The 13,710-nt window shown below is 49.6% G+C and overlaps 1 protein-coding gene across 2 annotated transcripts in view; it reads left to right on the top strand.

Moving 5' to 3' along the window:
* Positions 1 to 10,698, top strand: part of HNRNPUL1 (heterogeneous nuclear ribonucleoprotein U like 1) — a 30,015-nt gene extending 19,317 nt beyond the window's left edge. For both annotated transcript variants that reach the window (XM_074219146.1, XM_074219144.1), the window contains exons 11-15: positions 3,488 to 3,656; positions 4,347 to 4,676; positions 7,956 to 8,230; positions 9,295 to 9,489; positions 9,736 to 10,698. In XM_074219146.1, the coding sequence (XP_074075247.1) occupies positions 3,488 to 3,656; positions 4,347 to 4,676; positions 7,956 to 8,230; positions 9,295 to 9,489; positions 9,736 to 9,846 (1,080 nt within the window). In that variant the 3' untranslated portion in view covers positions 9,847 to 10,698. The remainder of the gene's footprint in view (positions 1 to 3,487; positions 3,657 to 4,346; positions 4,677 to 7,955; positions 8,231 to 9,294; positions 9,490 to 9,735) is intronic.
* The last annotated feature ends 3,012 nt before the right edge of the window (positions 10,699 to 13,710 follow it).

The following is a 13,710-nucleotide window of genomic DNA, read 5'->3' on the forward strand; positions in this document are numbered from 1 at the left end:
CTCTGCCTGGCTCCATTGTTGGAGTCTGTGTTCTTCCTAGAAGCTAGGCTGGGGGTCCCTGTGGGGCACCTGTGATTGCGGAAGTCAGCAGAACCTTGAAAGATCTGGTCAGTCCTCAGATCCTCCGGGGGAAAGCAAGAAGACTTGAACAAGAAAGAAGGAAGGAAGAAAAAAGAAATTCAAATATAGTATACTTGAGTCTGTATTCAGATGGCATCGATTCTTTCTCTGGAGGTGGATAGCATTTTTCAAGAGTCCTTTGGGATTGTCTTGGCTGCTAAAAGGAGCACCAGAACAAGGTGTATTCTGCCTCCTGCTGCCGTCCAAAAGCAGAAGCATGTCCTTAGATGGAACTCAAGCGGAAACAACCTGATCCCTCTGCCTCTGACTACTTTCCCAAAGATCCTCTCCATTTTTAATAACCTTTGCTGTCGAGTAGCCTAGATTTCCTATCACTGTTGCCTTTGTGTGGCAGGAAAGACCCATGTGGATGACACAGGCATTAGAAGTAGGAATTAGGATTTGATAGTGAGACTAAGGAAGTGTGTAGGGCCTTTATGGAGACCCCAAGACCCTGCTGGGGGAAGGGGCACTGGCTTTGCACCCTATAGGACATGCACTTAGAAGAAAGGGTTTTACTTCAGTGGATTGGGTACTCTATAGAGCTGGGGCCTGGAGGAAACTGCCAGCTGTTGGCAAGCTTGCCAGAGGAAAGTGTTATTCACACCCATGCCCCCCAGGCCCAGCCTGAGCTGCCCCTCAGGCCAGCTTTCCATCCCACACATGTGGTTCAACAAGCCAAGTCTGGGTCACTCAGTTTCAGTTTCCTCTTCAGTCTCTGGAACCATATAGGCCAAAGGCCTGCCCCCAACTACTGTGCCTCCAGTAGCTGCCCACAGCAGAAGTAATGGGGCTGTAGTCTCTTGACATACTCTTCCCCACCTACCAGGAGTACAATAGGAAAAACTATCAAGACCAGAGGAACTGGCTTCCCATGTGAATGGAAAAGTAGGCACTGCAGGCAGCAACCGCCCCCCCCCCTTCCCCCAATAGTATAACTAGTGTATCCTAGCAACCAGCCCTGGTGGTCCCTTGGTAACTGCCCTGGCGCCACATCTGGCCCAGAGGCCCTAAGCTCAGGCTCTGTTTGCTGTAGCAACAGCCTCTGAATTGGAACTATTTCCTCCCCTTTTCCAAGTGGGGAATAGCCAGAAAAACAGTCTCAGCCCCACAGTTGGAGCTGGAATTTAGCCAGTGGATTAATTTTCTAATATTTGCCACCATTGTCGCTAGGAAGCACCTCAGTATCAGATAATTTTCAAACCACAAAGTTTGGCCTTTGACTCGCCATTACTAAGTAGCCTACTTCATTCCACAGGGGATTCCAGCCACATGGTGGGGGGGGGGGGTCTGCCCCAGACTTAAAACAGACAAGCCCTACTTTGAGGATCTTTCCCCCAACTTTTGCACAGGGGCCCCAGACCCTTCCTAGAGGAAAACATCCATGGGCGCTAAATTGCTCCACTATGGAATCAGAATTCCAAGTTTATCCAAATCTCACCCTAGAGCCTTTTAAAGATGTAAGGAGACAGGGCAGCTAGATGGAGCATTGGCCCTGGAGTCAGGAGGACCTGGGTTCAAATCCAGCCTCAGACACTTAATATAATTACCTGTGTAACCTTGGACAAGCCCCTTAACCCCACTGTCTTGAAAAAAAAATCTAAAGAGTTCCTCCACAAAGAAGCCCTTGATCCCCAAAGTGAGACAAAAAAGATGGGGAGAATTGGAACCCATCTTCCTGATGGTGGAGTTGAGCTATTTACTGGTTTTCTCCTTCCTGTTGCCAAAGATCTCAGAGGTTCTACAGAATATGATGAAAGTTTATCATAGTATCCAAAAAACTGTTCTGTGACCAGTAGACAGCCAAGGTAATGTTTTTGAAGGCTGTTGAACAGTTCTAAATGATGACGAACAGGATGGTCACTGATCCACTCTGCCAAAAGAAAAGTGCCTTAGGGTGAAGGGGGGACTAGGGTCTTTGAGAGGTCCCCCTTCTGCACATCTGAGCAATATCTGAGTCAACCTGGGGAGCTTGGGACCATGGCTATTTCATCATCTTTTCCCTTCCGCCCCTTCCCAATCAGTCCCCTTATGGGTTGTAGCCATCAGGAACTGAAATTCTTCATGAAGCACCCTGTCCCTTCTTACTTTCCTCACAAAAAGGTACAATGTAGGATGGCCTAGAAACCGGGGAACCAAAACCAGAAGATGAGTGTCCTTGGTTTCACCCATTGGTCTGGCCACCTACCACAATGATTTGGTGTCAGATCTTGCAGATGAGCATCAAAGCTGGGCTGGGCAGGCTCTGAAGCCAAATTCCTCCCAAGGAAACCTGCTCAGTGATAGGACTTCCTACATCCAGAAATAGCATTATAGGCCTTTGATCTCTAAAAGTTCAGATCCCTTTAGTACCTTTGGCTTTGCCAGGGGCTTTCCTCCCAAAACATGTGAAGTGGGAAATGCCAACTATTCATCTTTCTAAGACAACATTTTTTTTGAAACTTCATCTTTGGAAAAAAAAGCAGAAATTCCATTTCCATGGTTGGACTAGGCCTCTAGCTAGTGAGACCAGCACAGGCCTGCTGAGCACTTCATGGAAGAATTGTTTTGTCCCTTGCTCATTCTACTTCAACTAAGTGTTCTTTGTCATTAAAGGGACAAGGCTTCTTGTGGAAGATGGACAGTTCAGGGTGTCTGGTGCTCCCAAAGGTGGCAATCATCAGAGCCTACTTCTGATTGGCTCCCACTTGGATGCATTTTTATGTCTGGCATCCCCTTCCTCTTACACCTTGTAAAATAGAAGTTTTTGGAAGGCAGGGTTGGTGGCATTTGGATTTTATTTCCCTAGCATCTAGCCTTCTTGGTTGTAACTTGCTTGAGAGCTCTGTGTGATGGGACCCACTCATAGAATCTCCCCTTACCCTTTGCTAAGTCATCAAAGTATCTTTCCCCACACCTGACTTTGTAGTTGCTGCTTCTGTGTATTCCCCCTGATCCAAGTGGATCATGCTTGCATCGAGGCCCAGAAGGATGGGGTCACTACACAGAACCTGGAACTTCTTAGAGACAAGAAGCCTTCAAAGTTCTCAGTATCCATGAGCAAGGAGTCCCCTTTAGAAGTAGGACAGGTTCTGCAGTTACTTTAGAGGACATCCTGAAAAGGAGGCCAAGGGCTGTAGCTCTAAAATTCACCCTCAATGCTGCTACATCTGCTGCTTTGGACAATTCATTGAGCCACCCCAGAACTTGGTTTTTCATCTATAGAATGTCATTAGCTGACTGGCCTTTTGGGCCTCTCTAGTTCTACCTCCATGATGCTGTGAAGTGAAAGCTTCCTGTGGAGTGTCTATTGACTGGCTGCTTCAGACCACCCCCAGACCAGAGATAACAAACAATTGTCTGCCTCTTCTCTGTCACTTGTCGCTAGACAAATGTTTATGGATCAGCCCAAAGACGAAAAATGCGTCCTTTTGAAGGTTTCCAACGCAAGGCTATCGTCATTTGTCCCACGGATGAGGACCTGAAAGATCGAACGATAAGACGTACAGACGAGGAGGGAAAGGATGTCCCCGATCATGCTGTATTAGAAATGAAAGGTAGGAAATGAGGGAGGAAAAGCAACTGATTCAGTCTGGACCCATGGTATTGAGGAAGGGAAATGCTATAGAGTACTGGGGTGGGGGTGGGGGGTCTTCCTCTCCTTTGTTGGTTTTCTCTGCCTTTCTTCTGTCCCTCATTTTCCCCATGATTGCCTCCAACCCTTAGTGGGGAAATTCCATAAACTGCAATGTGCTGTAGGAAAATCTCGTCCTCCCTTACTCCCCTCCCACCAAAGAAAACATACCTGACCATTGACAGTAGATGGTAAGTGTGAGATAATGGACAGAGCCCCAACCTGGGACTCCGGAGACAAATTTTAACCCTGGCCTTTTCCTTAAACCAACTGGCTGCCTGTCCAGGAGACTCAGCACATCCTTAGATATTTCTGGGAACAGTTCACCTTATCTGTCCCCTTGGAGCTGTTGTGAAATTGAAATGTGAGTGGCCAGGAACTGTTTCAGAAACACTGAGAGACTACCCACATGCAGGGTGGTATAGAGCATCATTGAAGGGCTGTCCCCAGGAGCATCCTGGTACATCAGTGATTAATAAAAGCATGAAGGGGATCTGGGAATAGAGGAGTTCTCCCTTACTGCCCCCAATCCAACCCTCTGTTTCTGAGGTGATTTGGAAGTAGCTGACCATGTCTCCTTTCTTTCCTCTCCCCTCCTGGGCATGCCCCAAAGCCAACTTCACATTGCCCAATGCCGGGGACTTTCTGGATGAAGTCCTTTTCATTGAACTCCAACGGGAAGAGGCTGACAAGCTGGTGAAGCAGTACAATGAGGAGGGCAGGAAGGCTGGCCCTCCTCCGGAGAAGCGCTTTGACAGTCGTGGGGGCAGCAACTCAGGAGGCTTCCGGGGCCGGGGCGGCACTGGGGGCTTCCAACGATATGACAGCCGAGGACCACCTGGGGGCAATCGAGGGGGATTCCAGAACCGTGGGGGCAGCAGCGGTGGCGTTGGTGGTGGTAGTGGCAGCAGCAGCAGTAGCAGCAGTGGCAGCTACCGAGGAGGTAACACAGTTCCTTCCCCCCACCCCTTCCCTTTTACCCTCCTATTGCCAGGCCAGCAAGGCTGGGTGATTCCCTAAGACTTTATGGGTCATCTTGTCTTTTCCTCTGACTATAGCTGGGTTGTCCTTTTCCCCACCCGACTAACAGGGGTCCTCTTCAGAAAAGCATCTGTAGCATTTGTTCCATACCTAGCTTCCAAGATCATCATCTGTGATCTCTCCAGTGATAACCAGAAAGGGTGAGAGTCTAATGGGGGGGGGGGGGGGAGTATGAGATTTGTAATGTAAATGTGGAAGTGAGAGACAGCTCAGAACCAGGAAGATCTGGGTTCAGATCCATCCCATGACACCTGGGTAATCCTAGCTACATCACTTCTCAGTGTTCCAGGTCACTCCCATCAGTGGTTGAGAAGGGGCTGTTCTGCTTTGGGAGACTTTTCCTTAGTAGAGAGTTGCCTCTGTCATTGAGATCCCAAGTGCAGTGTCACTTTGGGACCCTGGGCGAGTTCTTCCCCTCAGTTTTTTTCATCAGTAAAATGGAATGATTAATCCATGCTTGATCTGTGTAACTCACAGAAAAACTGAAGGGAAAGGATGTTGGTAAACCACAGACTGGCCTGGTCCCTAGGTCTCCTGCTTCCCCAAGAACAGCTCGTAGCCTACTCTGTCCCATGGGCCTGAGCAGAGCAAGTCCAACCCAAAACACTTCATTCCCTTCTTTCAACCCCAGTTTTATGTCGTGTTGTCAAGTTTGCTTACCCTAATTACCTGCCAGTATGTGAGATACATGACCAGGGTCCAGCTGGATCCTTGCCCACCTTGATGAAATACAAAGGAAGGACATGATACAGGCTAAAGCTTTCCCTTAAATTTTAATTTTGGTCATTCAATCTATCCTTCAAGCACGGTGTAATTTATTCTACATTAGGATCGTTATCTGCATTTTTGCTAAAATATGAAGTCTCTTGTTGCTTAGGACCTGATAAAAAGATTAAATCTTAGAAGCCTAGCAGTAGTGTTTTGGGACACAGCCCTAGGACTTCTATAGCCAGTGATATGGCACCATTAAACTATTCTCACCTAGTCTCTTCCATATTCTCCACAATACCACACTAGAGTCTCTAGCCTTCCCCTGATTTGCCAATCCGGTAATCCTCCCAAAAATGAGTTAAGCCATGGCAACTTCCAAGTGTTTCTGACTCCTCTTACTTTGAAAATGCTCACAAACCATTCCTTAGGTTCAGAGTTTCGAAAAAATCAAAATGGGGGCAGCTAGGTAGCACAGTGGAGAGAGCACCAACCCTGGAGTCAGGAATACCTGGGTTCAAATCGGCTCTCAGACACTTAATAATTACCTAGCTGTGTGGCCTTGGGCAAGCCACTTAACCCCATTGCCTTGCTAAAATACCTTTAAAAAAAAAATCAAATTCTTGTCCTTAAAAAAGTAAGGGGCAGCTAGGTGGCATAGTGGATAAAGCACCAGCCTTGGAGTCAGGAGTACCTGGGTTCAAATCCGGTCTCAGACACTTAATAATTACCTAGCTGTGTGGCCTTGGGCAAGCCACTTAACCCCATTTGCCTTGCAAAAACCTAAAAAAAATGTTCATAAAAAAGTAAACTACTGTGGTTTATTACTAATTCATAAACCATTCTTGTGGAATACAAAAGATAGGTATGCCCATTCTCCAACCACCTGAGGGTCCTCAGAGGGATGTCCACACATCCAGGAAAGGCCAAAGCCTGGATAGGTAGGCCATATGTATAAACCAAGGAGGGTTAGCTGTTTCCATAAAGATCTGAGGTGAGGTGTGCTGTCAACTGCACCAGCTTACCAGTTACACAGAAGCTAAGAGAAAGTCTGTTGAAGAGTCCCTTTTCTTTGGTGTCATTCCCCTCATCCCTTTTGCCTGCCAGGTGGGAATGGACAGATAGGATCTCACCTGGTCCTCATAGCCACCCAGGGAGGTAGACTCTCCATTTATAGCTGGGGATGTGGAGGCCCAGAGAGAGCAACTGATTTCCTTGGGGTCATGCAGTTGGTCAGCATCTGTAGCTAGATTTGAACTCAAGATTCCTGACTGTTCACCTGACGTCCAGTTCCCTGCCTTTAGTATTGCAAAGTCTTTGCTCCCCACGTCCCCATTTACTGCTTCTTACCTGTTCTAAGCCCATCCACCTCAGATAGCGGTCCAGCTATGTCTTTGATCTCATCTATTTGGGGTCTTTCATGGCATTCAGCAGCTTCAGTGGTCCTGTTGCTGGAATCATAGCTAACGATGGCTCATGTTTCTGTAGAACTTTCTGTGTCTCATTTGCTCTTCACCAAAACCTTGTGAGGGAAGTGTGGTACTATTAGTTTTAAAATGGGGAAATTGAGGCAGGTGGGCAAAATGACAAGCCCAGAATGGTTCAGCTGGGAAATGTCTGAGGTCAGATTTGAACTAGGGTCTTCCTGAGTGCACAACTCAGTAGTTTAGGTGGGGCATGGCATGGAATGCTGGGCCTGGAAGGAGTCTGAAAGACCCAGGTTCAAATGCAGCCTCAGGTGTCATGCAGACTCTGCTACCTCAGTTTCCTCAGATGTAGAATGGGAAGGATAACAGCTCTCACCCTCCCTGGGGTCTGTAGAGCATCCTAGAATGCTAGTTCTGCTTATTGCTCTCCAAGGGAGGCTCCATTATGGAGTTGTCTTTGCCTCTGCTTCACATTTTAAAAACTCCCAGACCTCTGCCCCGTCTTCCGCCTCTGGTCAATCTGGGAGCTTGGGGATCTCCAGCCCCATCCCTGGAGTCAGGATCTGAGTTCAAATCCAGCCTCAGACATGTATTAGTTACGTATCCCTGGGCAGGTCACTTAACCCTGTATTTGCCTCAGTTTCCTATCTGTAAAATGAGCTGGAGGAGATAGCAAACCACTCCAGCATGTGTGCCAAGAAGACCCCCCCCAAAAAAAATAGTTATGGAGAGTCAGACACAACCAGTACGACGGAAGAACCATGATCACATTGGCCAGTATGCGGGTACAGTTGTGTGGTAGATGAAAGAGGGCAGGGATGACTGAGGGGTTTATGCCTCCAAGGAACCTGAGCACTCACAATCCCGTCCCCTGTGCCCTGAAGGCCCCTGCTGCTGTGGGCAGGGATGCTGCCCAGAGTCACACACACACACACAAACACACGTGCGCGGATTCATGTTTGTCCTCCTTTCTTGAAGAAGACTATGGCATCAGGGAGGTGAGCCATGAAAAGCCAACCAACCACATCACATGATCTTTGTTTCAGGTTTCAACCGTGGTGGAGGTGGAAGCAATAACAGTGGTGGGGGCTACCCTCAGAACCGCTGGGGCACCAATAACCGGGACAACAGCTCCAACAACCGAGGCAGCTACCCTCGGGCCCCACAGCCCCAGAGCTACCCTCCAGTTAGGAGCCAGCCACCCAGCAGCATCAGCAACAGCGGCAACAGCAGCACCAGCTACAAAAGCAGCAATATCCCCACCTCGGGAGCCAGCAGTGGCGGCAGCAACCCTCCTGTCAGCAGCTACAGCCCCCCCCAGGTGAGACCCTCCTCTCCCCCATTGGGAGCTCCTGACCTTCTTGGAAGCTGTGCATTCAGATTGATTACTCATAAGATCTGAGCCTCTGGAGAGGCTGAGGAGTTATGTTTGGCATCCTGGGTGGCTTCATGGCCCTGCTCCCGGCTTCCAGAGGCCCTTGGTCATGTCTGATGCTGGGTCAGGTCTTTTCTCTTTGCCGTGCCTCGAGCCAGTCCCTCTGCCCTTTCTCGTCAGGGTTCAACTGAGGGCACTCAGAGTAGAGCAGGGGCTCCTGCCAGTGGAGCCTGTGGACCCCATTTGGAAAAGGATCTTTAATGCAGTGCATAAAGTGAGGTACATAGGATTACAAAGGAAAGTAATTTTCTTGAAGTCCAGCTATCTAGACATTTTATTTGTTTTTTGGGTTTTTTTGTTTTGTTTTTGCAAGGCAAGGGGGTTAAGTGGCTTGCCCAAGGCCACACAGCCAGGTAATTGTTAAGTGTCTGAGGTTGGATTTGAGCTCAGATACTCCCCACTGTGCCACCTAGCCACCTATCTGGGTATTTTAAAAAGAAAAAAGCAAGTTTATAATTCCCAGATAAAAACTGCAACTCTCATGGTGGACAGGAGACCAGTGGTGTGGCCTATCTTTGGGGTGCCCACATCCCTTATTCCCCAATTACCATTGAGGGATACTTATCTCCACTTCCTGGAAACTGTTTGGAAACATGTTTCCAGCTGGACAGGTAACAGCAGCATCCCATCTCAGAGCTGATCAGTTAGGTCTGGGCCTCCATTTCACAGATGAGGCAACTTAGACCTAGCTTTGGGTCATTTGCCCCTCAAGTGCCACACCTCCCTCACCTCTGACCTGCCATCAGGGTGGGGTCCGGAACCATGGGCTGCCTTGTGCCTGCTGCCTCTGGGTGTTGTAATGACTCCAATTATTTAGAAGAAACTTCAGTGGGGCCTGAGGAATTCTCAGCTGGCGCCAGAGACCAGAGCCAGAAGCAGCTCTGGGTCTGTAGCACCTGATGAGAACGCCCCTGTGCCCATCGACAAATCCCTCTGTTTTTCTTTTGCAGCAAACTTATACCCCAACCTATAATCAGGGAGGGTACACCCAGCCAGCTTACACCGCGCCGCCACCCCCTCCACCACCACCCCCTCCCACCTACAATTATGGGAGCTACACAGCCTACACCCCCCCCTATACCACTCCCCCGCCACCCCCCACCGCACAGACCTACAATCAACAGAACTACAACCAGTATCAGCAGGTAGGCCCTTGGAAGGAGGAGGGAAGGAGGGAGGGATGGAAGGAAGGTGGAAGGGTGGGAAAGTGTGGAGTGGGGGGCTGGGGCGTGCGTGGTGTGTCTGTGTCTGTAACTGGGACTGCCTTGTGGTGTGTGTGTGTGTGTTTCACAAGCACAGGTGGCCTCTCTGCCACTTGGACTTGGCCTGCATCACCCCAGATGCTGATGCCTCCTGTTCTGTCTTTCCTCTCCTATACCCCTTCCCTACAGTATGCCCAGCAGTGGAACCAGTACTACCAGGGCCAGTGGCCACCTTACTACGGCAACTATGACTACGGGAGCTATTCAGGGAACACACAGGGGGGCTCAAGTACACAGTAGCTGGGGCTGCCCCAGAGGCAGATGTGCCCTCCTGCCCGGGCAAAAGGGCAGCTGCCGCCTTGCCCTACTCTCACAAGTCAGTCTGCCCGGCCACGTCCATCCGTCCGTCTGTCCGTCCTCAGCTCCTGCCTTTCTTGCCCATCCTCCCATTGAGAAGGCGCGTGATTCCTCCGTCCTCTCCCACTCTTTTTTCCAGTTCCACAATGCAGCAAAAAAAAAAAAAAAACACCCCTTGCTTTTTATTCTTTTTTTTTCTTTTTGACTTTGGAACACCGGCACTGTGCTGCCCACCCCTGCTCCTTCCCCTCGGAGGCCTCAGGGGGCCTCCTGGAAAGCACTCGGTAGCTTCAGGGGCCAGAGGAGAGTCTGGGGGGACTGTGGCTGCCACCTTCGATTGCTCCTTGCTCCTCAGCTTTCCAAGCCTTCTTGAAACCAACCCCTGCCGGAGATGTTTTATTGTCTGAGACTTTGCAGAAAAAAAACAAAAACCAAAAAAAAAACCCAAAAGAATAAAAACGGAAAAAAATTAAAAAGATGGAGGGAGGAAGAGGCAAGCCAGATGTTTTATGGTAATTATGCTGTTTTTTAATTTTTAGAATTTATGTCAGTTTTTACTGTGGGACGGCTGTTAATATTTCATCAAGGTAACAATTTCTTTGCTGAGTTCAGGTGACTGAGGAAGAGCACGCATCCACTTGGGAAATGAAACCACGAAATCATCTTTAACCTAACTTTTTATACCATGTCTAAGTTCCCGTAACTTTGCACACACGCTTCTGTGTTGAGTTGAATTGTAACTGCTTTTTGTATTTGGAGAGAGTGACTATTGAACTTTAAAACTTTTATTCTAGACGTGCTGGTGGTCTCTTGGAGGGAGAGGGAGGGGAAGCGCCAAGGGACGGGAGGGGGGTAGCAGCCCGGACTCAGGCTCCCACTCCATGAGCTGAGCAGGAATTCTCGGGAAACCGTGCACCTGCTGCCTCAGTGGTTCTCCAAAGCCATTTCCCTTGGGGCTGCTGCTTGTTTTCTTCACTTCCACCCTAAATCAGCCAAGTGTTTGAGACCCCAGTAGGAGGAAGCCCAAACTCCCATAGGCAGAGGAAAGAAGCAGACCCAGGGAGGGTTCTTATCTGCCTCAGACTGCAGAGGGCAGCAGGCCCCATGTCCAGGCCAGTCCTTGGGCAGAAACCCACAGCAGTCCAGAAATCATGATGGGGGGTCTCAGAAGGAGCAGGCTTGGGGGGGGGGGAGGGGCTGAGCAAGGGAAGAAGCTGGATAGGACACAGACTAGCGGCCTGTGATCCCCAAGAGAACCCCAGGGAAGCAAGAGCTGTCCATTTGAACCCCACCTTACAGAAGAAGAAAGTGAACCTGAGGAAAGTGGCTCCCCACCTACCCACCCAGGGAGCATCCACACTCAAGCCCATCCTGCTCACCCTGAAAAGCCTGTCAAGTGTATGCAAGGTGCTGGTCGGGCAGCACTGGTAGAGGATAAGCCAGGCTTGGTCTCCGGTGCAGTGGGGCCAGGGGAGGACAGGTGGGCAGAGGCCCCAGCAGACAGCTGCTGAGTGGAGACCTTTGGGGAGGGCAGGGGCTGGAGCAGCGTTAGGATAAGTGTGGGAAGAGAAGTGGGCCAGGGACCAGGACTAGCGCAGTGGGCATTTAAATGGGGAAGCGTTGGATCCAGAAGGAAAGTTGGGTTGACTGGGGGAGTCTCTAGGAAGGAGGGGAGGGGGGTTGGTTTTGAGTGTGCCTAGTTTGAGGTGGGTGGAGATAGGCCATGCCCCTCTTAGATCAGGGCGAATCTGAAGCCCAGCTCTAGGCCCCCAGAGGGCCGGCCCTGTCTGGCCATGGACTGACCTGCAGCGCCCCCTGCCGGCTGGCTTCCGCTTTGTTCTCTTAACATCCCAACAAAGATGATGCCTTAAGAATACTGGCTTTCCTGAGGAGGATGGTGTAAGCTGTTAAATCTGCTCAAGTCAGTCAATCTGGTCATGTGGTGCAGAGCTGGAGAGGGACCGAGTTTCTCCAGAGAAGCCCTAAAAATGGGTGGCCGCCCCCCCCATTGTGCTTGTCCAACATGGGCTATTCCACTTTGGCAAGGCCCCTCATGAGGGAGCAGATAGGGAGGACTCGCCCTCTCCAGGACCACAGAGAGACCCCGACCTAATGCTTGTGCCTCCAGTTAGCTTGTTGCAGACACAAGTCTGTTTTAGGATCTAACCCCAGTAATGATTGTTCTGAGGAAAGCAGAGGAAGGGCCCTGGAGCCAGTGTTGTGGGGAGTGACTGTGAGAATCAGATGCTGCAGGACAAGTTCAGTGAGGTCCAAATCAAATGGAGACAGGGCCTTTCAACTGTTCACCAGGATCCCTGCAGGCTGCAGACTGGCCTGGAGAACCAGACATTTAATATGGCTTTCTTTTCCATTACTTTGATGTGTTTCCCACTTTGATCCAGTTGGGCAGCACTAGGGGGCCTCATGGCCAAGTATTTGACACCTTTGGTTCATCTGACTGCAGTTGTTCTTAAACATCCAAAAGGGGGTCAACCAGCCTCTTGCTCATGACAGCTCTGGGCTATTTAACTACTCTGAGGTCTCCCTAAGTCTCCAAAGTGTCTTTGGCATATGCCTCCTCGTCAATGGCTTAAGTAAAAATTGCCCAAGAGCTGGGTCTGTTTCAGAGTGGAACTAGAGCCGAGAAAGACTCACTTCCAAGCATGTGAATCCACAAAGACAAGTTTATTTCTGCTTCCAGCATCAGAGCAACTGGGGAACGCATTGCTCCAATGGGGGCCAGGGAGCCCAGAGAGCAGCTTTTTGACTGCCACTTCCAGTCCACTAGGATCCCCAGGTGTTGTCATGTCCAGTCTTGGTGATCCCACAGTCATAAAGCAGTTTGCCATTTCCTTCTTCAGAGGACTAAAGCAAAGAGCTCTAAGGCACTTTGGGGCAGGACAAGGAAGCCAAGGCCCAGGGAGACCGAGAGCTGCCCAAAGAGAAGCTTGAGGAGTGGGATTTCAGTCAAGGCCATCTGACTCCAAAGGGAATGTTCGTTCGTCAAGGATTGTAAAACTGGATGGGCCTTCCTTTCCTACTGGAATTAGGACAGGTCACTGGGCCTCTACCTGAAAATGAGGGGTTTGTGGACTAATATGGTTCAGAGCTGAAAGGAGCCTTAGAAGCCCCTTTTAACACCTTTTGTTTTATAGCTGTGGAAATTGGGCCAGAGTTGAGGGAACATTTATCAAAATAAAAGAGGCAATGTTGCTGAACCTCTCTAGGAACCCTAGACTGGATCTACTCAATTGATCTTAGTGGGGCCTTCCATCACAACATGGTAATCACGTTCTTCCTTGATGATCTGGAGGGCAACTAGGTGGTGCAGTGCATAGAACACTGGACCTTGGATTCTTGGGCAAGTCACTTAATCCTGATTGCCTCGCATCCAGGGCCATATCCAGGATCCACATATCTGGAACCAGATGGCTCTGGAGGCAAAAGTGAGGCTGGTGACTGAACACGCACATGTCATGGCATCACCTCCCTGATGTTGGGGGTCTTCAAAAATGAAGAACAATCATTATTAAAATTCCACTCAGGAAGTCTCTGTTGTCACTTCCTCCTCCTTCATGGATGACTTTCCTCCTTACTTTCTGTCCTCTCCACTTTGCATTCCAAACCTACCCTGTGCTATTCTCTGCTCCAGGCCCTCATAAAGAGGTGGAATGCTTCCTGCCCAAGCCAAGCCTGGATGCCATCTTCTCCTGTCTATTCTGTTTGCCTCCGCATTCTCCTTCTCTGTGGGCTTCTTCCCTGACTGATCACACAAACATTCTCAGGTCTACTCCAGTCTTAAAAAAA

The sequence above is a fragment of the Macrotis lagotis genome, chromosome 1 (genome assembly GCF_037893015.1).
Source record: "Macrotis lagotis isolate mMagLag1 chromosome 1, bilby.v1.9.chrom.fasta, whole genome shotgun sequence".
NCBI classification, from domain to species: Eukaryota; Metazoa; Chordata; class Mammalia; order Peramelemorphia; family Peramelidae; genus Macrotis; species Macrotis lagotis.